The sequence below is a fragment of the Suncus etruscus genome, chromosome 17, assembly GCF_024139225.1.
Source record: "Suncus etruscus isolate mSunEtr1 chromosome 17, mSunEtr1.pri.cur, whole genome shotgun sequence".
Lineage (NCBI taxonomy): Eukaryota > Metazoa > Chordata > Mammalia > Eulipotyphla > Soricidae > Suncus > Suncus etruscus.
The window spans coordinates 19928373-19954192 of record NC_064864.1 but is presented as its reverse complement, the minus strand read 5'-3'; the positions used below and the strand labels follow the sequence as shown (position 1 = coordinate 19954192).

At 46.4% G+C, this 25820-nt stretch overlaps 2 protein-coding genes across 3 annotated transcripts in view; one reads left to right on the top strand and one right to left on the bottom strand.

Moving 5' to 3' along the window:
* Positions 1-2682, bottom strand: part of LOC125995083 (pantothenate kinase 1-like) — a 73020-nt gene extending 70338 nt beyond the window's left edge. For both annotated transcript variants that reach the window (XM_049764632.1, XM_049764633.1), the window contains exon 1: positions 2251-2682. In XM_049764632.1, coding sequence (XP_049620589.1) covers positions 2251-2503 — 253 coding nt within the window. In that variant the 5' untranslated portion in view covers positions 2504-2682. The remainder of the gene's footprint in view (positions 1-2250) is intronic.
* Positions 1-25820, top strand: part of RASGEF1A (RasGEF domain family member 1A) — a 485335-nt gene that overhangs the window by 47509 nt on the left and 412006 nt on the right. The window lies entirely within an intron of this gene.

Sequence of the window (25820 nt, the reverse complement as noted above, 5' to 3'; positions counted from 1 at the left end):
GAACCTCGGTCCTTCCTTGGCTAGCGCTTGCAAGGCAGACACCTTACCTCCAGCGCCACCTACCCGGCCCCCGTTTGTTCTGTTTTGTTTTGTTGATTTGGGGGCCTCACCCAGCAGTGCTCAGGAATTACTCCTGGCTCTTCACTAGATATTAAACCTGGTAGGGCTTGGTGGACCATATGGGATGCCAGGGATTGAACCCAGGAGGCAGAACCAGGGAAAGCGTGTGCAAAGCAAGTGCTTTATCCACTGTACTAACATTCCAGCCTGTGTGTATTTTCAATATCTCGAAATTATTTCAAAAGTATCATAGCCTCCACTAAACACAGATCATCTGAGAAGTTAGCACTAAACAAAAATTCAAATACAAATCTCTTTATATTTTAACCATTCACTTTGGGAACTCTGGTACAATTTGTTTATGAGGATTGGAAAAAATAACTAGAATAAGATTTAAAAGATAAATAAGTCAATAAACCATAAATAATAAACATTAACATGCCATTGTCTGGGCTCAGAGAGATAGCACAGAGGTGTTTGCCTTGCAAGCAGCCCATCCAGAACCTAAGGTGGTTGGTTCGAATCCCCGTGTCCCATATGGTCCCCTGTGCCTGCCAGGAGCTATTTCTGAGCAGACAGCCAGGAGTAACCCCTGAGCACCGCCAGGTGTGACCCAAAAGCCAAAAAAAAAAAAAAAGAAACATGCCATTGTCTAATAAGTCTCAAAAACAAAAAGTAAAATAAGCAGATGTGGCTCAGTGGCAGAGCACTTGCCTTGCTTGTGTGTAGTCTTGGGTTTAGTTACCAACATAACCACACACACACAAACACACACATACACTCCTCAAAATTAAAAATTGAAGCCAACACCAGTTCCTGTATGAAAGGCCTTTCTTACAATCCCAGCCAAATCTCCTGTGTGGTTTCCATCTTCCAGTCAACATCTTCACTTCCCACCTAAATTTTTCCTGACCTACAAAACACAAGCACGAACCTCCATGTCCCATTCTGATTTAACCACTTTCCAAATCCTCATAGACTGTAACTAAATACAGAAAAGAGTCAAGTGTCTAAATTAAATGGATCAACAGCAAGAATAAAAAATAAAATGAATTGACAGCCAGATAGATACCTTTCCAGACAAATCCAATTTATAAATTGACTTATTTTTTTCTTAGATTTGACTTATTAATAAGACTATAGAACGATGCCCCTTTACCAAACACAAAAATCACCTAAGAGTCGAGGAAGAAGAAAAAATTAATAAATAAGCGAGTCTGATTGCCATCGCTGATGGGAATACAAGCTACTTACTTTCCTTCCTGCCCTTTAGAAGCTTCATAAAGAAAATGAGAGCGAGCACCGGGTGGAAGAAATAAATAAATAAATAGGCTCAGCTGAGACAGGCAATCAAATCTTAAGAGTTGATCAACTGGATCTACAAATCGACATCTCAGAGAGTCCCACGGGAGAATGTGCATTCCCGCACACTTAACAGTATATATATGCAAAATTGTGTAGATTGTGAAATAACCAACATTTCTAGAGGCCTGGGCAAGCCCGTGACATTTACAAACCTACAAACCAACTCAACCTCCCCGGGGCGGCGGGGGGCGGGACTCTGCCCCTTTCTGATTGGTCCAGCCCAATGGGATCAGTGGGTGTGTCCCCGTCCCGGCCTTCTGATTGGCTGCGAGGAGACCGTGTTTCCTTGGTGTTAATTTCACTGGGCTGTCAAACTCCACGCCTCCGGCTTTGGCGCTCGCCTATTCCAGCCCGGCTGCCCGCGGCTCTGCAGCAATTCAAAGGGGCCAGCTTTGGGGCGTCGCGATCGCAGCTCGGAGAAGGAAAAAGGGGACCGGGAGAAGAGACAGTGGGCAGCCCCGAGGATCCCCCTAAATCCCAAAGGCTGCCAGGGGTGCATTTTTCCCCAGCCTGCAAATCTCAAAGGTGCCCAGCGCCTCCCACCCCAAGGTGCCCGTTTTGCTTTCCATTTTTTGCAAAGCCAAGACGCTAAAGCATCGAGTGCATTCGACCCATTGTACGGATAGGAAGCCAGAGGTCTCAGGCAGCGATGCCAAGCTCCGAAAAAGCCTGCAAAAAGGAAAAAAAAAAAAAAAAAAGCCAGCCAGCCCTGGTCCCCAACGTTTGTCTGTCCAGTTGCACTAGATGTCCCCAATCCGTCCCTCCTATCAGCCCCTTGCCATCCATGCTGGGCACCCGCGATCCCACCCTCCGGGCAGGACTTACGCGGCCTGTTCTTCCTCCCCGAGTCCATCCTCCTCCGCAGCCGGCATTTCTTGGCCGGCGAGTCGTGCTGCGGGGGCGTGGGTTGCGGCTGCGGCTCTTGCAGGAGCGGAAGGCGCGGGGGTTGCACGGCTGGAGCGTGGAAGCCGTTGTGCAGAAGCCCGTTCACGGCTGCAGCAGCGCCGGCGTCGGCGGCAGCAGCCCCCGGGGTGTGCCAGCTCGAGCGTGGCTCCGGCTGCCCGGCGCGATCGCCCATGCCCGGGGCTGTTTGGGGCTTCACGCGGCCTCGTGAATGACCGAGGAGGTCATTCTGGGCCCCGGATCCTCCCCTTGAGGCTTCCGATTCCGCAGCAGCCGCAGCTAAGCCGAGCAGAGCCGGCGCCCGGGGTTAGGGGGGGAGGATGGCGAGCCGGGTGCTCCTCCCTTCTCCCACCGGCTTCCCCCCGCCTCCTCCACGCCCTGGCCCCGGCGTGCCCGCCCCGCACCACCCACTGCCAGGGAGCGTGATGGTTCCCAGGCGCGGAATCGGGGAGCCCAGCATGCACCCTCACCCTCTAGGACCAGGCTCACCCCACCCAGCTGCTCCTCCTCCCCCCACCCTGGAGTCTCCCTCCAGCCCCCGGGACTTGCAACGCGGTTCCTGCACCTCCCCAACCTGTCCCCGCCCCTGAGCATGCCCAGTCCTGCCCGCCACCGCCACCGCCACCAAGGAGTTTCAACATGGGGACCCAAGTTCTCTAGGCTTGCAAAGAGATGGGCGGGTGGGGATCAGGCTGTGCAAGGCCCAGAGAGTTGCAAAGGGGACCCGGCGGTGTCTGGACGCGTGCACGGTGCAAGGGAGAGGAATGAGGGGAAAGTGCAATTATTTTGAGGGGGTTAGCTTTTGCTAATCCGATTGTCACCAGTGGGCTTTGCAAGGTCATTCAAGTGATGTGTGTGTGTGTGTGTGTGTGTGTGTGTGTGTGTGTGTGTGTGTGTGTGTGTGTGTGTGTGTCTAGAGTGCAATGACGAAACTACTCCCAGACCCAAGGGGAGGGAGCAGAAGGATTATTTATAGAAAGGTAGGGCCGATTTGGAAAGCAGCGAAAGGCATGAAATTCCTCTGCTGGGAGACATGCTGAGACCATGTGTTTGCTGGAGTTGTCTGTTGCTGGGAGTCAGCCTAGAGAGGACAGTCGAAGGACAGTGAAGGACACAGCTGTGGGCCCAATGAACCAAGGGCTGGGCGAGCCTGGGTCAACAGAAGCCGTCCTAGGCTATAAAAAGAGCTTTCCACCCCCCAAGAAAAGTGACAGAATGATCCAAGAGGCCATGAGACGCTATTTATGGAGGATGAGGTGGGCCTGGGTTTTTCAAGAAGTGGCAGGAGCTCTAGTAGAAAGGAAGGGTGTCGGTTGCCAGAGTGAAACCTGGGTTCGAATTCCAGCTCAACCACTGAGTAAACCTAAGGCGAGTTGAGTCGTTGCACAACGCACCTAGGCACAGCAAACAAGGCTCAGCATGCTCTCAGTAGGAGGGACACATTGAGGTGTAGAGGACCTTCCCTAAGGTGGAGTGATAGCTCGAAGCCTGAACTTTTGTGTGGGTTTTTTTTTGGGGGGAGGGGGGATTTGGGGGACCACACCCAGAGAGGTTCAGAGGTTACTCCTGGCTCTGTGCTCAGAAATCACTCTTGCCAGGTTCGGGGAACCATATGGGATGGTAGGGATTGGCCCCAGGTTGGTCCCCAGTAGGCCAAGTGCAAGGCCAATGCCCTATAGAAGCTTGAGCTTTTGAATCTAACAAGTGGTCCACTAAAGTTTACCTAAAGATTTCTAAAGTTTATCTAAAAATGATGCCTTCCATCCCAGTGTTCCTTATGGTTCCCCAAGCCAGTGTGATTCTGAGCACAGAATCAGGAATAAGCCCTGAGCACCACAGGGTGTGACCCCCCCCCAAAAATAATAAGTAATTGGTACAAGATAATCTGGGTCACTTAAGGTCTGCCAGAGCACTCCTGAACATAGAGCTAGGAAAAGTTTCCTGCACTGATTGTTGTGACACCAAAAGAAAAAAAGAAAAATAGTATAATCCTGGCATACAGTAAATGCTGCAAGTAGGTAATTATTCTTTTTTATTTTGTTTTTGGGCCACACCTGGCAGCACTCAGGGGTTCCTCCTGACTCTGCACTCAGAAATCGTGGCAGGCTCGGGGAACCATCTGAGATGCCGGGACTCGAACCACCGTCCGTCCTGGGTTGGCCGCGTGCAAGGCAAACACCCTACTGCTTTGCTATCTCTCTGGCCCAGTTATTCTTTTTTTTTTTTTTTTCGGCCACACCCACTCGATGCTCATGGGTTACTTCTGGCTAAGCGCTTAGAAAATGGGCCTGGGGCCCGGAGAGATAGTACAGCAGTGTTTGCCTTGCAAGCAGCCGATCCAGGACCAAAGGTGGTTGGTTCGAATCCCGGTGTCCCATATGGTCCCCATGCCTGCCAGGAGCTATTTCTGAGCAGACAGCCAGGAGTAACCCCTGAGCACCGCCGGGTGTGGCCCAAAAAAACAAAAAAACAAAGAAAAGAAAAGAAAAGAAAAGAAAAGAAAAGAAAAGAAAAGAAAAGAAAAGAAAAGAAAAGAAAATGGGCCCGGAGAGATAGCACAGCAGCGTTTGCCTTGCAAGCAGCCGATCCAGGACCAAAGGTGGTTGGTTCGAATCCTGGTGTCCCATGTGGTCCCCCGTGCCTGCCAGGAGCTATTTCTGAGCAGACAGCCAGGAGTCACCCCTGAGCACCGCCGGGTGTGGCCCAAAAACCAAAAAAAAAAAAAAAAAAAAGAAATTGCCCCTGGCTTGGAGGGACTATATGAGACGCCGGGGATCAAACCGCAGTCCTTCCTTGGCCAGCACTTGCAAGGCTTACCTCTAGCACCACCTCACCAGCCCCCAGCCCAGTTATTCTTACTACACTTTTATTTATTAATTTATTTTGGCTTTTGGGGGAGAGTCACACCTGGCAGCACTCAGGGGCTACTCCTGGCTCTACTCTCAGAAATCGCTCCTGGCAGGCTCAGGGGATCATAAGTGGTGCCGGGATGCGAACCACCTTCCTTCTGCATGCAAGGTAAACGCCTTACCTCCATGCTATCTCTCCTGCCCCAATTCTTATTACACTTTTATTACTAGTTGTTCCCTCTTCTTTCATAGGATTGAACCATACCCTGGCCCGATTCTCACAGGTATTTATATAGGCTTTTTTTTTCTATTTCTGCCCTGACACATTATTATGTCTTTTAGATTTGTGGCTACCATAACCTTGAAGAAAAGAGGTGACCCATATTTAGGGTCTTCTCCAGAGATAACCTTTTCATCAGGGGAACATATTTCTAGGCAGAACAGCAGCTAGCTAGAGAAAAGACCCAGTCAAATAAATCATTCCCTCATGAGAGATTCCACACACACACACACACACACACACACACACACACACACACACACCCGCTCTTCTCTGCCCTCAGTTCCTATCCCATCCCTTACCTCTGAATATAAACCATGTACTTTCCCTATGTACTTGAAAAATATCTGTAAAAAAAATATTTTTTGGCCATACCTGTTAGCACTCAGGGGTTACTCCTGGCTCTGTGCTCAGAAATTACTCCTGGCAGGCTCCGGGGACCATATTTGCCCAGGATAGACTCCAGGTCGACCATGTGCAAGGCAAATACCCTATCCACTATGCTAGCACTCCAGCCCCCCTGTAAATTTTTCTTACATGTGTAATTAAATGTAGGCCAGAGAGACAGCACAGGGATTAAAATACTTGCCTGTGCCTGACCCAGGTTTGATTCCCCAGTACTAAATATATGGTCCCCCTAGCCCCGCCAGGGGTGACCCTGAGCACAAAGCAAGGAGTAAGACCAGAGTAGCATGAGATGAATTCCAACACCTCACCCCCACAAAAACATACATAATTTAATCTATCTTTTTTTCCTACTAATCTGATGCTAGTTTATTTACTCACCCAAGCTAGGAAGAACTCAGATGGTGGGAATTTTTGCTTCTGAAAATTTCAAGCAAGGCACACAAGCCCTGATCAGAGTCATATTTGTGTGTGGTTTATATGACGTCCCTATTATTTGTACTTACACAATCTACAGAGACGAGGGTCTCACCATTCAGCAATAGCCAGGGCTGACACCTTGCCCGGCCTTTCCTTCCAGCAGACCCTTACCTAAAATCTGAACATTGGACACTACTGTGTCTGCTTCTCTAACTTGATCCCATGATTTAAAGACAAAGTAGTAAGTGATCCGACCCACCTACAGATCCCAGTCTGTCTCCACATTCTCTCTGAGTCAGCCCTGTGTGTGTGTGTGTGTGTGTGTGTGTGTGTGTGTGTGTGTGTGTGTGTGTGTGTGACATCTGGTGGTCCTACTAGTGGTGCTCAGGGGGACCGACCATATATGGTGTTCAGGGATCAGAACTGAGTTAGGCCACATGCAAGGCAAGCACCCTACCTTCCCTATATTAGCTCCCCAGATTTTGCCTTGTTTTCAGTCATGGCCAAGGTTCATGATTACTGACCATGATATATTGACCTCTCTGAGTCAATCTTCAACAAATGATTGATTATTCCTTTGTCTCTGCTGTTTTCAAAGCCTCAAGTATTCTTGCCCAGGCCTTTGCCTACCCTGTTCTGCTATCCACAGACCTGGGTTCCAATGTCCTTCGAGAAAGCTTCCTTGAGCCCGAGGACCAGATTAAGGTTTCTTGCTACATTCCCTACAGCTGACCTTGTTCACCGGCAGAGTGTGTCCACATGGCATCTCTTGCAAAATAAACTAAATAGATGCATCTTTTATAGATGGGGATAATAAATAGAACATCACTGAGTTACTATAATGATGTACTTGTATGTAAAGTGCCCAGAATGTTTTAAGTGCTGTGAAAATGCAAAATATCGTTTGATTAACCATCTGCCCCCCACCCCACTGTGCCACACTATATCGTAATCTCTATGTAGAGGTCTTTTGTTCATCATTGTATCCTAAGGGAGCTTTTGGTAACGATTTGTGCCTGAATAGGTGACTTAGGTGAAGACCCAAGGTGTCTCTTTCTTTCTTTGTTGTTTTTGGGGTGTGTATATGTGTGTGTTCGGGTGTGGGGGCCACATCTAGTGGTGCTCAGAGTTTACTGCTGGCTCTGTACTCAGGGATTTCTACCTGGTGGTGCTCAGGGGGACCCTATAGGGTACCCAGGGATCAGAACTGGGATAGGCCCCATGCAAAGCAAGCACCCTACCTTCCCTTTATTAGTTTCCCAGCTTTTGCTTTATTTTTATCATGGCCAAGGTTCATGATTACTAAAAGCCTCATACAAGAGGCAAAGTGACCTGTTGATGGAAAAAGAGCTTTATTAACAACAAACCTGCATATATGGATGGCCATATATATCCCGAGAGCAACCATCTTGTCTGTGCAACAAGAATGGGTTTTGAAAGGTAGAAAAAGGTGGGCTTTTGCACAGGAATGAACAATAAAGTCCTCTCCAGAGCTGGTGGCCTGATGAATAAACTGTTTTGGTTTTGGTTTCTAGGCTACATCTGGCAATGCTCAGGGGTTATTCCTGGCTCTGCACTCAGGAATCACCCTTGGCAGTGCTCAGGAGACCATATGGGGTACTGGGGATTGAACCCAAGTTGGCCTCATGCAAGGCAAAGGGCCTACTCATTCTACTCCTGCTCCTCTCCCCCACTCCCCCACACCTCATCTTATCTGCAAACCTAGCCAAGTAAGCTTTAGGCTTTTAGGATTGAGGAAGACTGGCTTTATCTTGGAAGCCTTTTTCAGGAGAAGGGTGAACCGAAGATAATTGTCCTTATCTTGAGGTTTGGGGACAAGGCAATTGTGCTTGTCTATTATTAATCTTTGACCTGGCTACTATCAGTTTGCTTTTTAGAAAAAAAAATTCCCCATTGCTACTTCTAAATATTCACTTTTTTATTTTATTTTATTTTATTAGTTTTGGGGGCACACCCAGCAGCGCTCAGGGGCTACTCCTGGCTCTTCACTCAGAAATCGCCCCTGGCAGGCTCGGGGGACCCTATGGGATGCCGGGATTTGAACCAATGACCTTCTGCATGCAAGGCAAACACCTTACCTTCATGCTATCTCTTCAGCCCCTAAATATTCACTTTTTTATTTAATAGCGGTGTTTATCCTTTCAAAATTCCCAACAACAAAATATCACTTGGTTGTTAATACTGCAATATCTGGGGGCTGGGGGGAGCATTACACAATATGCCTATAGTGCTGACATACTCAGCCTTGCTGTTCACCCTAGGTTTACTTTTTTTTGTTCTGTTTTTCTTTTTTTGTTTGGGGTTTTTTTTGGGGGGAGGCACACCCAGTGACTCTCAGGGGTTACTCCGGGCTATGCGCTCAGAAATCGCTCCTGTCTTGGGGGACCATATGGGGCACCAGGGGATTGAACCGTGGTCTGTCCCAGATTAGCATGTGCAAGGCAAATGCCTTACCGCTTATGCCACCGCTCCGGCCCCAGTTCTGTTTTTCTTTTTGGCTTTCTTTGTTCAGGGTATCATGTGTGGTGCCAGGGAATGAACCCAGGCCTCCTAAATCAGATGTTGAGCCATCTTTTGGTCTTGTCTTCTTCCCACTTGCCCCCAACTATTAGGAATGCCAGGGATCAAAACTGGGTCTGCTACCTGGGTAAGTGCCCTACCTGCTGTACTCTCACTACACCCCTTATTGTGCTTATATTTATGCTGACCTGGGTCATGCCTCTTACTTGGAGCCCATAAGTTATGCATATAGTGCTCACTAGAGATCTCTGCCCTGTTCATATAAGTGCTTACCAGGAGTTGTGCTTCCTGGCCTCACACATCATTTTAGTCATGGTGCTTGTCAGGGGTTGCACCCCTTGGTGTGGTGTTTGCCCATATCTGGTTGTGGGGTGGACAGAAATTATTTTCAACGCTGGGGATGATAACAGACAGCATAGCTGTGCTCCTTTCAAACAGTGGCACTGCCTTCCTATGCGCAGCAAATGTGAGACACTAAGGATCTGAATTTAGGATCAAACTTCGGCTTGCAAGGCTGCTGCTATAAGTGGACCCCAACGATGTCGTTTTGAAATTCTGGCATAATTTAAGCACTTTAGAACAGAGAAGTAAATAGTCACCTTAACAGTGTAGTGTGTCTCAGGACACTCATTTCTCCAGCTTAATCCCCAGGCCTCAGAGGAAGGCCTGAGCCAAGTGGCTCATCTCCAGGTAGGGCAGAAGTAATGTTCCTGGGGACAGAACATCCTCCACCTGCTTCATTTCTCCTACCCTTGCTGGCTGATGCCCTGGATTTCTTACATCCGGCACGGAGTAGGAGGAAGCCATTGGGGAGGTGTGTAAGAGGTATAACTTTATTTTTAATGTGTAGTTGTTAGGCCACATACAGCTGTCCTCAGGGTTCACTCCTGGCTCTGTGCTCAAGGATTACTCCTGGTGAGGTTTAGGAGACTAGACAAGAATAGGAGATTGAACACATGTGCAAAGCAGGTACCTTTTTTTTTTTTTTTTTTTTTTTGATTTTTGGGCCACACCCAGTAATGCTCAGGGGTTACTCCTGGCTATGTGCTCAGAAGTTGCTCCTGGCTTGGGGGACCATATGGGACACCGGGGGATCGAACCGCGGTCCGTTCAAGGCTAGCGCAGGCAAGGCAGGCACCTTACCTTTAGCGCCACCGCCCGGCCCCGCAGGTACCTTTTTAGGCAGAGGTGTGACATTTTATTTTTTGTTTTGTTTGGGGGCCACACCCAGCAATGTTCAGGGCTCTCCACTCAGAAATCATCACTACTGGCAGTCTTGCAGCAATATTTGGACTGCTGGGGATCAAACCTAGGCAAACAAAGCAAGTGCCCTATCCAAACTATACTCTCTCTCCAGCCCAGAAGTGTACTTTTTAGGCACGAGCTATCCTGTGCTCTGGCAACGGCATATTCTACAATGTTTGCAAGAATAAGGGTGGAAGCAACCACAAGCCATTTTTCTTTCTCTCAGTTCATTCATCCAATTACCAATTAATTGCTGTGTGTACTCTGCTATGGGCAGTAAAATAGATGCTGAGATACAAACACAAAACGAGGGGCCGGAGAGATAGCACAGCAGCGTTTGCCTTGCAAGCAGCCGATCCAGGACCAAAGGTGGTTGGTTCGAATCCCGGTGTCCCATATGGTCCCCCGTGCCTGCCAGGAGCTATTTCTGAGCAGACAGCCAGGAGTAACCCCTGAGCACTGCCGGGTGTGACCCAAAAACAAACAAACAAACAAAAAAAAAAAACAAGGGGCCGGGAAGGTGGCGCTAGAGGTAAGGTGTCTGCCTTACAAGCGCTAGCCAAGGAATGGACCGCGGTTCGATCCCCCGGCGTCCCATATGGTCCCCCCAAGCCAGGGGCGATTTCTGAGCACATAGCCAGGAGTAACCCCTGAGCGTCAAACGGGTGTGGCCCAAAAACCAAAACAAAAAAAAAAAAACACAAAACGAGATCCTAAGAGGAGTTTTCTTTTCTTTTCTTTTTTTCTTTTTTTTTTTTTTTTTTTGGTTTTTTGGGCCACACCTGACGGTGCTCAAGGGTTACTTACTCCTGGCTGTCTGCTCAGAAATAGCTCCTGGCAGGCACGGGGGACCATATAGGACACTGGGATTCGAACCAACCACCTTTGGTCCTGGATCAGCTGCTTACAAGGCAAACGCCGCTGGTGCTATCTCTCCGAGCCCGGAGTTTACTTTTCTAATCTTTTGTTTAAAATACAGGTACTTGCCGAAGTGGTGGCACAAGTAATAGGGCATTTGCCTCGCACTTGGCTTAACCTATGATGGACCTCGTCAATCCCTCGGCGTTCCATAGGGTCCCCCAAGCCAGGAGCAATTTCTGAGCACAGAGCCAGGAGTAACCCGAGTGTCACTTGGTGTGTCCCAAAAGCAAATAATAATAATAATAATAATAATAATAATAATAATAATGATAATAATAATAAACAGGTATAGAAATGCATTTATAACCTAGGAGTTGTGCTCAGTTAATTTTATACAAATGAATGCCATATACAACTAGCACCTGGTTAAGAAAGGACTCAGGGAACTATGTTTAATTTTTTTTTTTTTTTGGTTTTTGGGTCACACCCAACAGCGCTCAGGGGCTCACACTCAGAAATTGCTCCTGGCAGGCTCGGGGGGGACCACATGGGATGTCGAGATTCGAACCACCATCCTTCTGCATGCAAAGCAAATGCCCTACTCCATGCTGTCTCTCTGGCCCCTAGGGAACTATATTTAGTTTGAGTGCACAATTCAGGTTGCAAGGCAAGTACTTACCCACTGATCTATCCCTCCAGCACTGAACTATCCCCCCAGCAGTGTGCAGGAATTACTCCAGACAGGCTCAGGGAACCAGATGGGATATCAAGGATATCCAGTGCAAGCAAACACCCTACCCACTGTACTGTTGCTCCAGTCTATCCTTATGTAGATTTATTTATTTATTTATTTATTTATTTTTGTTTTTTGGGCCACACCCGTTGACGCTCAGGGGTTACTCCTGGCTATGCACTCAGAAGTTGCTCCTGGCTTGGGGGACCATATGGGACACCGGGGGATCGAACCGCGGTCCGTCCAAGGCTAGCGCAGGCAAGGCAGGCACCTTACCTCTTGCGCCACCACCCGGCCCAGGTTTATTTTTTTAAACAAAAGGATGGTTCTCAGAGTTTAGGAAAAAGTGGTATCTCGCCATCTGTGATTGATGACAAGAAGTAGAGATTTTAATGCTAAACGAGGCAGAAAGAAAAGACAAACTCCAAATGATCTTACTCATGTGTGGGATATAAAGAAATAAAGCCAAGGAACAGATGCAGCCGATCCAAGTTCAACAACCCTCAGCTTCTGACCCAGCAGTTAGCAGAAAAGGAGGGGCAAAATGGTGAATGGAGAGATGGAGGTGGACAGATTTCAGTACTTGGGTAGTAGGCCTGGTGTGACAACTTCCTTTTTTTGTTTGTTTGCTTGCTTGTTTTTGTTTATGAGTCACACCCAGCATTGCTCAGTAGTTACTCCTGGCTCTGCACTCAGAAATGACTCCTGGCAGGCTCAGGGAATCACATGGGATGCCAAGGATCGAACCTAGATCAGCCTCACGCAAAGCAAATACCCTACCCATTGTGCTATCGCTCTGGCCCCAATTTTTTTTTGACAACATACTTCTGAAAAGGTGTGAAACACTTCTGAAATATATAAAATGAAGGGCCGGAGATAACATGGAGGTAAGGCGTTTGCCTTGCATGCAGAGGTAGGTGGTTTGAATCCTGGCATCCCATATGGTCCCCCGAGCCTGCCAGGAGCAGTTTCTGAGCGTAGTGTAAGGAGTGACCCCTGAGCACTGCCAGATGTGACTCAAAAACGAAACAAAACAAAAAATAAATGATATAAATATATTAGGAGGTAATTTAAGAAAGAAACAAAACTATTAATATTAACTTATTTGGGGGGCCAGAGCAGTGGCGCAAGGCGTAAGGCATCTGCCTTGCATGTGCTAGCCTAGAATGGACTGCAGTTTGATCTCTCAGCATCCCATATGGCCCCCCAGCCGGGAGGGATTTCTGAGCACATAGGCAGAAAGAACCCCTGAATGTCACAGGTGTGGCAAAACAAACAAACAAACAAACAAAAATATTAACTTATATTTAATGAGATTGTTAGGCAATGGTTCTTGTTTAGTCATGAGGAATATACAAAGTATGCTCTTTCATATACAAAGGGAATTTCCCTCCCCCTTTTCCTTTTGGCTTCTTTTTGCTTGTCTTTCTTTTTTATTCGTTTTTAGTTCACACCCAGCAGTGCTCAGGGCTTACTCGAGGCTCACTCCTAGTAGTGTTTGAACAATCATATGAAATGCTGGGGATTAAACTTGGGTATCTGCATGCAAGGCAAACTTCTTACCAGACAAAGTATCTCTCCAGACCTTCCTCTGGGTTCTTTTTGAGTCAGATTATTAGGAGAAAAGAACAAATTTTGTTACATACATATGATAGAGAATCATGGATTTAGATTCTAAAACCAATTTTGTAAAATGAGGGCAAGTTTTCTGATGAGGATGAGTCCCTATGGCTTCAAGAAAGGAAGAAGGAGGGGCGGGAGCCGTGGCGCAAGTGGTAAGCATATGCCTTGTCCGCTCTATCCTAGAATGGACTGCAATTCAATCCCTTAGCATCCCATATGGTTCCCCAAGCTAGGAGTAATTTCTGAGCACATAGACAGAAGTAACTCCTGAGTGTCACCGGGTGTGGCCCAAACCAAAAAAAAAAAAAAGAATCCTAATTCTAAATAACAGCCTATTTCCATTCTTCTAAATAATTTAGGGTAGAGAAGAAAAGGAGATACACACTGAGTGGGTTGGAAATTATCTAGCCTGTTGGCCAGGAGTTCAGCAAGGCTGCAGGAGAAAGGAGGCGAGCAACAACAGCCAAAAAAACTTAAAAGGAGGGGCCGGGCGGTGGCGCTGGAGGTAAGGTGCCTGCCTTGCCTGCGCTAGCCTAGGACGGACCGCGGTTCGATCCCCCGGCGTCCCATATGGTCCCCCAAGAAGCCAGGAGCAACTTCTGAGCGCATAGCCAGGAGTAACCCCTGAGCATCACAGGGTGTGGCCCAAAAACCAAAAACCAAAAAAAAAAAAAAAAAAAAACTTAAAAGGAAGTCAATCTCAGATGGCCTTTGCATCCTACAAAAGAATGTGGGGCTTCCCTCAGGGTCACAGGACACACTGAGGAGCTTGAAACTGTGGAAAGTTCTAGATTTGCATTCTGATAGGATCTCAGGTTGCCAAAGAGAGTATATATTGGTGGAAGAATTCCCTAGCTGGGGATGCCAAAGGCGAGAGAGACAGAGACAGAGACAAAGGATTAAGACTTCAGGAAAAGACAAGATAAGAGGTGATAAGGGAGAGGGGGTAACTTTTGTATGCTGGAGCCCTAAGTTCCATGGAACAGCAAGCTGCACCCCAGCACCATCAGCAGTGACCCCTGAGCACAGAACCAAGTGTAGCCTCCCAAAATAAATGTATTAATTTGATCTTGACATTCTCATTCCTTTATGGATGTCTCATAATTCATAACATAGCTAAACTCTTCAGCAGAGCACATTCTGCCCTGCCTGCCTGGTCTTTATCTCCTGCCACTCCTTTTTATAACTTAGGGTGCTATAGAACCACAGATAATATTCCCCAAAATACTGTGGGATTCTCACCTTCTCTTTGGTCAACAACTATCCAGTGGAAAAGCCTTCTTCATGCAAATCTGCCCCTTCACCTCCCATATAATATTACCACCCTTTGCCCATCACAGTATAACTCAGATCCAAATTGGATCTGCTCAATGTTTGGGTCCCATGACGCCATGTTACTTGGTATTTAAGAACCACCAGGACTAAATCTGGTGGTGTTAGGGGAGGGTTCATGGGTTCAGGGGATCAAACTCTGGTCCCTTCTCACATGACACTGATTGTTGAGCTTTCTCCACAACCCTAACACATTTAAGCAGGAATGTTCGTTTTTATTACTTTTTAAATTTTTGGGTCATTTTATTTCTTCAGTTTAATTTTTTGAGTCACACCCAGTGGTGCTCAGGACTTATTTCTGGCTCTGTGCTCTGGGATCTCTCCTAGTGTGGATCTGGAGATCATATGGAATGGCAAGGGTTTCAAACCCTAGTGGGCCACATGCAAGACAAATGCCCTTCTTTCTATACAAGGGGCCCTCAAACTTTTTTTGTTTTGTTTTGTTTTTTGTTTTTGGGCCACACCCGGCGATGCTCAGGGGTTACTCCTGGCTGTCTGCTCAGAAATAGCTCCTGGCAGGCACGGGGGACCATATGGAACACCGGGATTTGAACCAACCACCTTAGGTCCTGGATCAGCTGCTTGCAAGGCAAACAACGCTGTGCTATCTCTCCGGGCCCCAAACTTTTTAAACAAGGGGCTATTTCACTGTCTCTCAGAATGTTGAAGGGCCAGGCTATAGTTTAAAAAAAAATATGAACAAATCCCATGTACACTGCACATATCTTATTTTGATGTAAAAAAAAAGAAAACAAGAACAAAAAGGGAGGGGTGTTCTTTTTATGACTGAAACCCAACTACAATCATGTTTGTAATCATGGTGCTTAAATAAAGATATTATTTTTTTAAAAAAAGGAAAAAATACGATATTTAAAATGAAGAACAAGTAAAGTTTAAATCAACAAATGTACCAGTATTTCAGTGGGAACTTTGGGCCTGCTTTTGGCTAATGAAGTGATCAATATCTGGTTCATATTTGTCACTGCTTGTTGTAACAAGTGATACAAGTTGCATCAGTTAGTCTAGATCTGATTGGAGATTTCATATGTTTCATTCTGGAAAAAGTCTGTTCACAGGGGCCAGGGAGGTGGCCCTAGAGGTAAGGAGTGTGCCTTGCAAGCACTAGCATAGGATGGACCGCGGTTCGATCCCCCCCCCCCCTTGTCCCATACGGTCCCCCCAAGCCAGGAGTGATTTCTTTTTTTTTTTTTTTTTTGGTTTTTGGGCCACACCCAGTAACGCTCAGGAGTTGCTCCTGGCTATGTGCTCAGAAGTTGCTCCTGGCTTGGGGGACCATATGGGACACCGGGGGACCATATGGGACACCGGGGGATCGAACCGCGGTCCGTCCAAGGCTAGCGCAGGCAAGGCAGGCACCTTACCTCCAGCGCCACCACCCGGCCCCGCCAGGAGTGATTTCTGAGCGAATAGCCAGGAGTAACCCCTGAGCATCAAACGGGTGTGGCCCAAAAACCAAATAAATAAATAAATAAAAAGTCTGTTCACAGACATAAGTGCTGCCGAAAATGATTACCATTTTGAGTGCATGGTTCCTGAGATCATGATGTCTCAGAGGGCAGAAGTGTATAGAAATTAGGAAGGGGCCAGAGCAATAAATAGCACAGTGGGTAGACCTTTTGCCTTCTATGAAGCCAACCTGGGTTCGATTCCTGGCATCCCAGATGGTCCCCTGAACCTGCCAGGAGCAATTCTGAGTGCAGAGCCAGAAGTAACCCCTGAGTACTGCCAAGTATGGCAAAAAAAAAAAAAAAGAAGAAGAAAGAAAAAAAGAAAAGGAAGGTTGCTTGACTTAAATGCATCTTTTAGAGTCACAATTCTGTAGTTCTGCCAGTTCCTTTTGGTAAATTATATCCATATTTTCGACGTCAATAAAAATGGGTTATGCTGTATGTCCTATTCATGGACATAGAGATGAAGCTCTTTAAATCTAAACTGGAATTCCTTTTACAACTTTTTCAGCAAATCCACACATGTTTTGTTTTACAATGCAGTCAATGGGTTTTCCATTAACAGGAGTTGTGGGGAGATGGCAGAAAATTTTCCTCCTTTACTTATTTGAGGAGGAAGCCTAATTTTACTTCAAATGCTTTCACATGTGATTGCATGTCACAGATGAGCTTTCCCTTTTCTTGAAGTTGCGCATTGAAACCGTTGAGAAGCTCTGTTCCATCTGTCAGAAAGGTGAGGAGGTGCCATTTCCATTCTGCATCATTGAGCTCTGGTACTTGTTTGTTTTTTGAAAGCAGAAAAGTTGTAATCTGTGGAAGTAAGTCATAGAAATGTTTCAAAACTCTTCCTCGACCCAGCCAACGAACTTCTGTGTGGCATAGAACATCTTCATGGGCAATATTTAGCTCAGACAGACATTCCTGAAATTGTCTGCGGTTTAGTGCATTAACTCTAATGAGGTTAACACAAGATACCACAATTTTCATGAGTCCCACTTCAGTGACTATTGGTGGATGAGGCAGTGTGTGGCTTTTAAATGAGAATATTTGTCCTTCTCTTGATTATTAATGTGAGCAATGAAACCCCACCCTGCTAGGAGCACCATCAGTTGTCACACTGGCTAGTTTAGTCCAGTCCAGCTCCAAACCATTCACAGTTTGGCAAACATTTGCCTCCATATCATCTCCTGTAGTTGTTCCTTTGATGCTTTGCAGAGCAGCAAGCTCTTCTGGACTTCGAAATAGTCATTCTTCCCGCGCTTAAAAATTAGAAGTCGTGCAGAATCACAAACTTCATTGCTTTTGACATGTGCCAAAGAAAAAGAGGGAAAAATGTCTGCAGAGTTTTGTAAATGGTGATACAAATTGTCTCCCTTTTCTTCAATCCTTCATGTACTTGTGGATCCTGGAAAACTCACTGTACTAAATAAATCAGACTTCTCTAGGCACATCTCTTTGGCATGAGAAAAAAGACATTTTTTTGTGTGTGTGTGGTTTTTGGGTCACACCCGGCAGTGCTCAGGGGTTACTCCTGGCTGTCTGCTCAGAAATTGCTCCTGGCAGGCACGGGGGACCATATGGGACGCTGGGATTCGAACTGATGACCTTCTGCATGAAAGGCAAACGCCTTACCTCCATGCTATCTCTCTGCCCCAAAAAGACATTTCTTAATAAATTCTCCCTCACGAATGGTCTGCCACACATGTGCACTGCAGGCGCGGGACAACTCAGCTGCTAAGCAGAACAGGCAGCAGCAACAAAGCCGATCCAATACCAAAGGTGGTTGGTTCGAATCCCGGTGTCCCATATGGTCCCCCGTGCCTGCCAGGAGCTATTTCTGAGCAGACAGCCAGGAGTAACCCCTGAGCATCGCTGGGTGTGGCCCAAAAACCAAAAAAAAAAAAAAATACCCAGAAGGCCCAATAAGTGTCCTCAGCTGACCACATGGGGCCCACAGGCCATAGTTTGAGGACCCCTGCTATATACTATCAGTCTGGCCTAAGTTTTTGGTTAATTTTATTTATTTATTTATTTATTTATTTATTTATTTATTTATTTATTTATTTTTGGTTTTTGGGTCATACCCGGCAGCGCTCAGAGGCTCCCAGCTGGCTTGGGGGAACCATATGGGATGCCAGGTGTCCTTCTGCATGCAAGGCAAACACCTTACCGCTGTGCTATCTCTCAGTCCCCAATTTTATTACTTTAAAAAAAATTGGAGGGGGCCCAGAGCAGTGGCTCAAGCGGTAGGGCATTTGCCTTGCACGCGCTAACCTAGGACGAACCACGGTTGATCCCCCATGTTCCATATGGTCTCCCAAGCCAGGAGTGATTTCTGAGTGCTTAGCCAGGAGTATTCCCTGAGCGTCACTGGATATGGCCCCCAAAGCAAAAACAAATAAATAATAATAATAATAATAATAAATAAATAAATAATAAAAATAAAAAAATTGGGTGTGGGGGCGCCACATCCTGTAATGTTCAGGGGTTATTCCTGGCTCTGAGCTCAGGAGTAACTCTCAGCAGTGTTTGAGAGACCACATGTGGTTTCAGATCAAACCCAGTCCTTCACCAGCAAGGCAAGTCCCTCAATTCCTATACTATCTCTTGGGGCCGGTGTGGTGGCGCTAGAGGTAAGGTGTCTGCCTTGTAAGTGCTAGCCAAGGAAGGACCGAGGTTCGATCCCCTGGCGTCCCATATGGTCCCCCAAGCCAGGGGCGATTTCTGAGCCAGGAATAACCCCTGAGCATAAAACAGATGTGGCCCCTCAAAAACAAAACAACAACAACAACAACAAAAAACCATGAGGCCTATACTATCTCTCTGCCTCCTCTTCAAGGAGTAGCAAACACGGGAGGGGGGTGTGTTCTTTGTTACTAGCTGAGTGTGGTTTTTTTTTTTTTTTTTTTTTTTTTTTGGTTTTTGGGCCACACCCGGCATTGCTCAGGGGTTACTCCTGGCTATCTGCTCAGAAATAGCTCCTGGCAGGCACAGGGGACCATATGGGACACCGGGATTCGAACCAACCACCTTAGGTCCTGGATCGGCTGCTTGCAAGGCAAACGCCACTGTGCTATCTCTCCGGGCCCTAGCTGAGTGTGTTTTCATTTGTCTGTTTTTAAGTTTTGGGGCTACACCTGGCGATGCTTTCAGATTACTCCTGGCTGAGTTTAGGTGGTGCAGGGAGTGGGTTAAGGTGGGGAACATGTGGGATGCTGGGAATTGAACCCAGATCAGCTATATGCAAGGCAAATACCCTATGCACTGTACTATTAGCTAAATGTTTTGTTTTGGTTTTGTTTGTTTATTTGGGAGCCATATCCGGCGGCCTCAGGGGTTACTCCTGGATCTGTGCTCAGAAATCACTCCTGGCAGGCGTGGGAGTCCATATGGCTGTTCAGCTGTGTGCAAGGCAAATGCTCCAGTCCCAGCTGAGTGTTTTTTTTTTTAATGAAAAATTGGTCAAAGGTTGAGGAAATAGTATAGCCAGTAGGGTGCCTGCTTTACAGGAGGCCAACCACATGTTATCAAGACCCCTCCAGGAATAATATAACTATATGGAATATTTCGGTCATTAAAAATAAAAGGAAGGGGTCAGAGCAATAGTACAGCAGGTAGGATGTTTGCCTTGCACATGGTTGACCTAGGTTCAACATCCAATATGGTTCCCAAGCACTGCCCAGAGTAATTTCTTTCTTTCTTTCTTTTTTTGGTTTTTGGGCCACACCTGGTGACACTCAGGGGTTATTCGTGACTATGTGCTCAAAAATCGCTCCTGGCTTGGAGGATCATATGGGATGCTGGGGGATAGAACTGTGGTCTGTCCTAGGTTAGCGTGTGCAAGGCAGAGGCCCTACTGCTTGCATTACTGCTTCGGCCCCATGCCTGGAGTAATTTCTGAGCGCAAAGCCAGAATTACTCCTGAGCATCTCCAAACCCCACCATCACCACCAAAGCAACTAATAAAAATAAAGAAAATCTTGCTGGCTGGAGAAAGAGGACAGCAGGTGGGGATCTGCTTCCCCACCCAGGTAAGAGTTCGCATCTTTGAACCCAGGCCTAGGTAGTGCCAAGCATAAAAAGGAGCTGAAATGTATGAGAAATCAATGAAAGATGCAGGTTTTTCCTCACTGGATGGTGAAGAAACTGAGACCACGTAGCCCCAAATTTTGGAACAAATGAGGAGCAGAGGGCCTGGGTTTGATCTACAACATTCCACGTGGTCCCCAAAGCCTTTCAGGAGTAATTTCTGAGTGCAGAGCCAGGAGTAACTCCTGAGGGCTGCCAGGCGTGACCAAAAAAAAAAAAAAAAAGGGGCCGGGTAGGTGGCGCTGGAGGTAAGGTGTCTGCCTTGCAAGCGCTAGCCAAGGAAGGACCGCGGTTCAATCCCCCGGTGTCCCACATGGTCCCCCCAAGCCAGGGGCGATTTCTGAGCACATAGCCAGGAGTAACTCCTGAGCGTCAAACGGGTGTGGCCCAAAAACCAAAAAAAAAAAAAACAAAAAACTTAATTAGGGCCAGAGAGATAACACAGTGGTAGTGGATTTGCCTCTCATGCGGCCAACCCAGAACTGACCTGGGTTCAATTCCCGGCATCCTATATGGTCCCCTGAACCTGCCTGGAGTGATTTCTGAGCGTGAATCCAGGAGTAACCCCTGTAACCCAAAAACAAAAACAAAAAAGAAACTTAAGCCAGAAAGCTACTATCACTGCACATTATTACTGAAGTAAAAACCTAGTTACTTGCTAATATGAAGCTACAGACACACAATGTCCAAACTCTAGGTCCTGGGCAGAGAGAAAGCACAGCAGTAGGGCCTTTGCCCACGGTCTACCTGCCAGGGGCGATTTCTGAGTGTAGAGCCAGAAATAACTCCTGAGTGCTGTCAGGTATGATCCATAACCAAAAAAAAAAAAAAAAAAAAAAAAAAAAAACAGAAATTAAGTCTCTTGTCTTAAATGAAGCCAATTCTGATTTGAGTCTCCAGCAGGGTATTTGGTACCATAAGCACTGCCAGGGATTACTCCTGAGCAGAGTCAGGAATAGACCCTGAGCACTATTTTTTTCTCTGTGACTGGCGGGAAGTTTACTAACAGGGGGTATGCTTCATTCTTGCACACACAGTTATTTTTGTAGTGGCAGCTGGTGATGCTATTTATTTCTAATTGGGGACTTAAATAGATGATAAGAGTTGTCAGGTACAAAATATTCCACAATGACACTGGAGCGATAGTACAGTGGGTAGGGTGCTTGTGACCAACCTAGGCTAAACCAACAGCATCTCAGGTGGTCTCCCCAGCACTAACAGGTGTAAATCCCTGAGTTCAGAGCTAGGAGTAACCCCTGAGCATTGCCAGATGTGGCCAAAATAAAAAAAAAAGAAAGAGAAAAAAAGAAATTATTGCATTATCAGAAAAAAAAGAAACCTTAGTTTCTTTACTCCCTCCACCCTTATTTAGTTTGGAATGTTTTACTTTGGTTTTGGGGCCACACCCGGCCACACCCGGCAGCACCAGAGGTTACTCCTGACTCTAAGCTCCAAGGGGTATGACCCAAAAACAAAAACAAAAGAGTCTTTTTGTTTCCTAGCTAGGGCAGAGAGAAGGATGTGTGGCTAAATATTTGTCTTACAAGTGTGAGGTCTTGGGCCCGGAGAGAGAGATAGCGTTTGCCTTGCAAGCAGCCGACCCAGGACCAAAGGTGGTTGGTTCGAATCCCGGTGTCCCATATGGTCCCCCGTGCCTGCCAGGAGCTATTTCTGAGCAGACAGCCAGGAGTAACCCTTGAGCACCGCCGGGTGTGGCCCAAAAAGCAAAAAACAAAAAAACAAAACAAAACGAACAAGTGTGAGGTCTTGAATTCAATCCCCAATATCACCACATGCACAAAACTTGATGTAGACTGCTTTTGTTGTGATCTTGATCAACACAAGTAACTTCTATCCACTTCTGCACCACTTCTGGCCCACTTCTGGCCACTTCTGACTTCTGCACCAATCAGGTGTGTGCAAACATCCTGACTAAAAGAGTGTCTTACTCCCCTGACTGCAACTAACAGTATTTTCTGAGCCCAGGATGTGAGCCCCAGAAGAAATTGCAGAAGTAGCAGAACTAAAATGTGCGCCCTTCTTACTGCCCCCAGCCACAACACTGCAACCCATAATGTATGTGGCCAAAGCATGAATAGAGAAAAGGGAGGAAGAGCAATTTCCTAGTTATAATGTTCTCTATTTTGTACATTCATTCAACGAATCTGGGAGAGGAGGCTGAGCCACACCAGAAGTACTCAGGAGCTATTCCTGAGTATTCCTGGTAGGTACTATGGATGACTACCTGGTGAGTACTCAGGGGACCATAGGCAGTGCCAGGGGTTGACCTGGAGTCACCATAAACAAGGGAAGCACCTTACCTTCGTATTATCACTGAACTCTATTTGGGGGGGGTGTTTGTTTGTTGGGGGCTACACGCAGTGGCTGTCAGGGGTTATTCCTAGCTCTGCGCCAAGAAATCACTCCTGGCAGGTTCGGGTATCACATGGGATTCGGGGATCGAATCTGGTCCATCCCAGTTGGGCATGTGTAAGGCAAATGTCCTACCACTGTGCTATCACTCTGGTTCTCTAAACTCTAGTTTTCACTGGACAAATATTACTTAGAAAGATGTGAGGACATGGGGCCAAAGCAATGGCACAGCAGTAGGGCATTTGCCTTGCACACATTAACCTAGGACAGACCTTAGCTCGATCCCCCGTGTTTCATATGCGTCCCCCCCCAAGCCAGGAGCGATTTCTGAGTGCATAGCCAGGAGTAAACCCCTCCTGAGCAATCACCTGGTGCTGGCCCAAAATTTCAAAAAAATTAAAAATTAAAAAAAGATATGAGGGTAGAGAAAGGGAGGAAATACTTCTTCAAGAGAGAACACAGGCTTGAAGAGCTCTGAAGAGCCTCAATGAAGGCCTTTCAAGTGCAGATAATAAAAGTTCATTCTTCCTAAAATGAATTAATACAGGGAAGTGAATAAAGAAAAATCACTGAAAAGCTAAAGGAACAAGGTTATAGGTCTGAACTCCCAGAAGTCTCCTCAGTAGCAGTTACTTAGGAGAAGCCAAATGAGCTGCTCCATTCTGATTCAAGTGGCCTCCTCCTGCCAGTTCCAGGATTGACTGTCTCAGGTGGAAGCTCTATCTGCAAATGGCGCCCTGTATTATCTCTCCAGTGCCATGAAGTCAAAGACAAAACACTGGAATCTCTGCTCTGGTCCAGACAAAACAGAAATGCCACCTCCGCCTCACTCTGACCTTCCAGATATGCCTCCGGTGATCCTGCCTTAGCTAAGTGAGACTGTGTGCAGGATTGGAGTTCTCACAGAGATTTGGAAATGCAGCCTCTCTAAATTTCTCCCTGCAGCACAGTGTGGTGTATTACACAGGAAAGAAGAACAACCGGGTCGGTGAAGGTGGCGCCTAGAGGTAAGGTGGTTCTGCCTCTGCCAAGCACTAGCCAAGAAGGGACCTTCGGGTTCGATTCCTCCCAGAATCCCATATGGTCCCCCAAGCCAGCCGGGCAATTTCTTGAGCGCTTAACCAGGAGTAACCCCTGAGCATCAAATGGGTGTGCCCCCCCCAAAAAAAAAAAAGTACCAACCATTGAGCATGGTTTTCCTTCTTTGTCTGTTTTTAATTTGTTTTCAGGGCTTACTCCTGACTGTATTCAGAGATCTTTCCTAGTAGGGCTCAGGAACATATGGGGTGCTGGAGATCAAACCTGATCCCTGTTTGCCTTATCCACCGTACTATCTCTCGGTCCCCATATGTGGCCTTTTAAGTAGTTTATTCATTTCATTTTGGTTTGGGGTCCATATTCAGTGAGGCTTACTTCTAGCTCCGCCTTCAGGATCGCTCCTAGAGGGCTCAGCAGACAATATGGGATCGAGCCCAGGTCAGCCACATGGAAGGCAAAGCTCTACTAGCATTAGCTCCAGCCATAAGACTTGTCTGTTTTGGTTTTGGTTTATGGGTCATAACCAAAGATATTCAAGGGTTACTCCTAGCTCCGCATTCAGGAATTACTCCTGAGTGCTCAGGGAACCATATGGGAAGCCAAGAATTGAAACCCTGGCTGGCTGTGTGCAAGGCAGATGCCCTACCACAGTACTATCACTCTGGCTCCCATGCAACTTTTTTGAAATTAAGGATTTTGTAACCTCAAGTGAATAATAATTGAATTTCTGATTTTTTTTTTTCTGATCCCCAAATGCACAAAGTTACAAGAACAGAGTGAAACAATATCACACTTGGAAAGGGAAGAAATGAAAGCTGCAAAGTCAGCACTGGTCCAAAGCAATAGTGCAAATATTGTGATATTTCCCTAACCAAGAGACACTGGGTATTGCTTTTGAACTCTGCTTTTCTTCTGTTATAGGAATTGTTTTTACAGCTAGATTTCTGTGATCCCCTTTTTGATAATTCTCCTAAGTGTTTGCTTACCCTCCATAATGATATCTGAGAGAGTGAAAACTGCATTTTCATCTCATGCAATACTGGATGTTTGAGGATGGTGTTGTCTTATGCCCTGATTAGTCTTTGTGCCAGACTTCTGTTATCTTCGAAAGTATGTTCTCATACATTAATAGACTTTTCATTGATTTTCTTATGATGGTTCCCCTGTCACAATTACATACAAAATACCTTCTGATACATAGATCTCTCTTCTGTGTCTTCTTTTCTGATCTTCATGCCTCTCTCAACTTAGAGGTACTCAACTTTTAGGTCAGGATTGAGTTGAAAGACACAACTTTCTTTTTTTTTTTTTATTTTTAATTAAACACCTTGATTACATACATGATTGTGTTTGGGTTTCAGTCATGTAAAGAACACCACCCATCACCAGTGCAACATTCCCATCACTAATGTCCCAAGTCTCCCTCCTCCCCACCCGACCCCCGCCTGTATTCTAAACAGGCTCTCCATTTCCCTCATACATTCTCATTATTAGGACAGTTCAAAATGTAGTTATTTCTCTAACTAAACTCATCACTCTTTGTGGTGAGCTTCCTGAGGTGAGCTGGAACTTCCAGCTCTTTTCTCTTTTGTGGAAAGACACAACTTTCTTATTTGTTTTTGTTTTTGTTTTGAAGCTGCATATGGCAGCACTAAGGCATTATCCCTGGCTCTGTTCTCAAAAATCACTCCTAGCAGTTCAGGGGACCATAGGGGATGCCTGGAATCAGACCCTATGGGTTGGCCATATGCAAGGCAAACACCCTACCTACTCTGTTATCACTTCAGCTCCTAAGAAAGCCACAACTTTCTTTACTGGGTCTCACAAGCAGTATTCTTGGTATCCAAAAACCACCAGGTCACCCCAACAGTGATACCATAAGGTACCTGTAATCAAACCTGGACCTCCATATACCACTCAAGCAATCCAGCCCTTTAAACTTTCCCCCACTCCAAATAACTTATTTTGGTTCGTTTTATTTGATTTTGGTTTTGGGGCTTACTACTGTGATGCTCAGGGGTCACTCCTGGCTTTGCCCTCAGGGATCGTTCCCACCATGTGAGGGGGATCAGATAAGATATCAGAGATTGATTTGGAGCAGGAGAGATAGCATGGAGGTAAGGCATTTGCCTTTCATGCAGAAGGTCATCGTTTTGAATCCCGGCATCCTGTATGGTCCCCCGAGCCTGCCAGGAGCGATTTCTGAGCATGAAGCCAGGAGTAACCCAAGTACT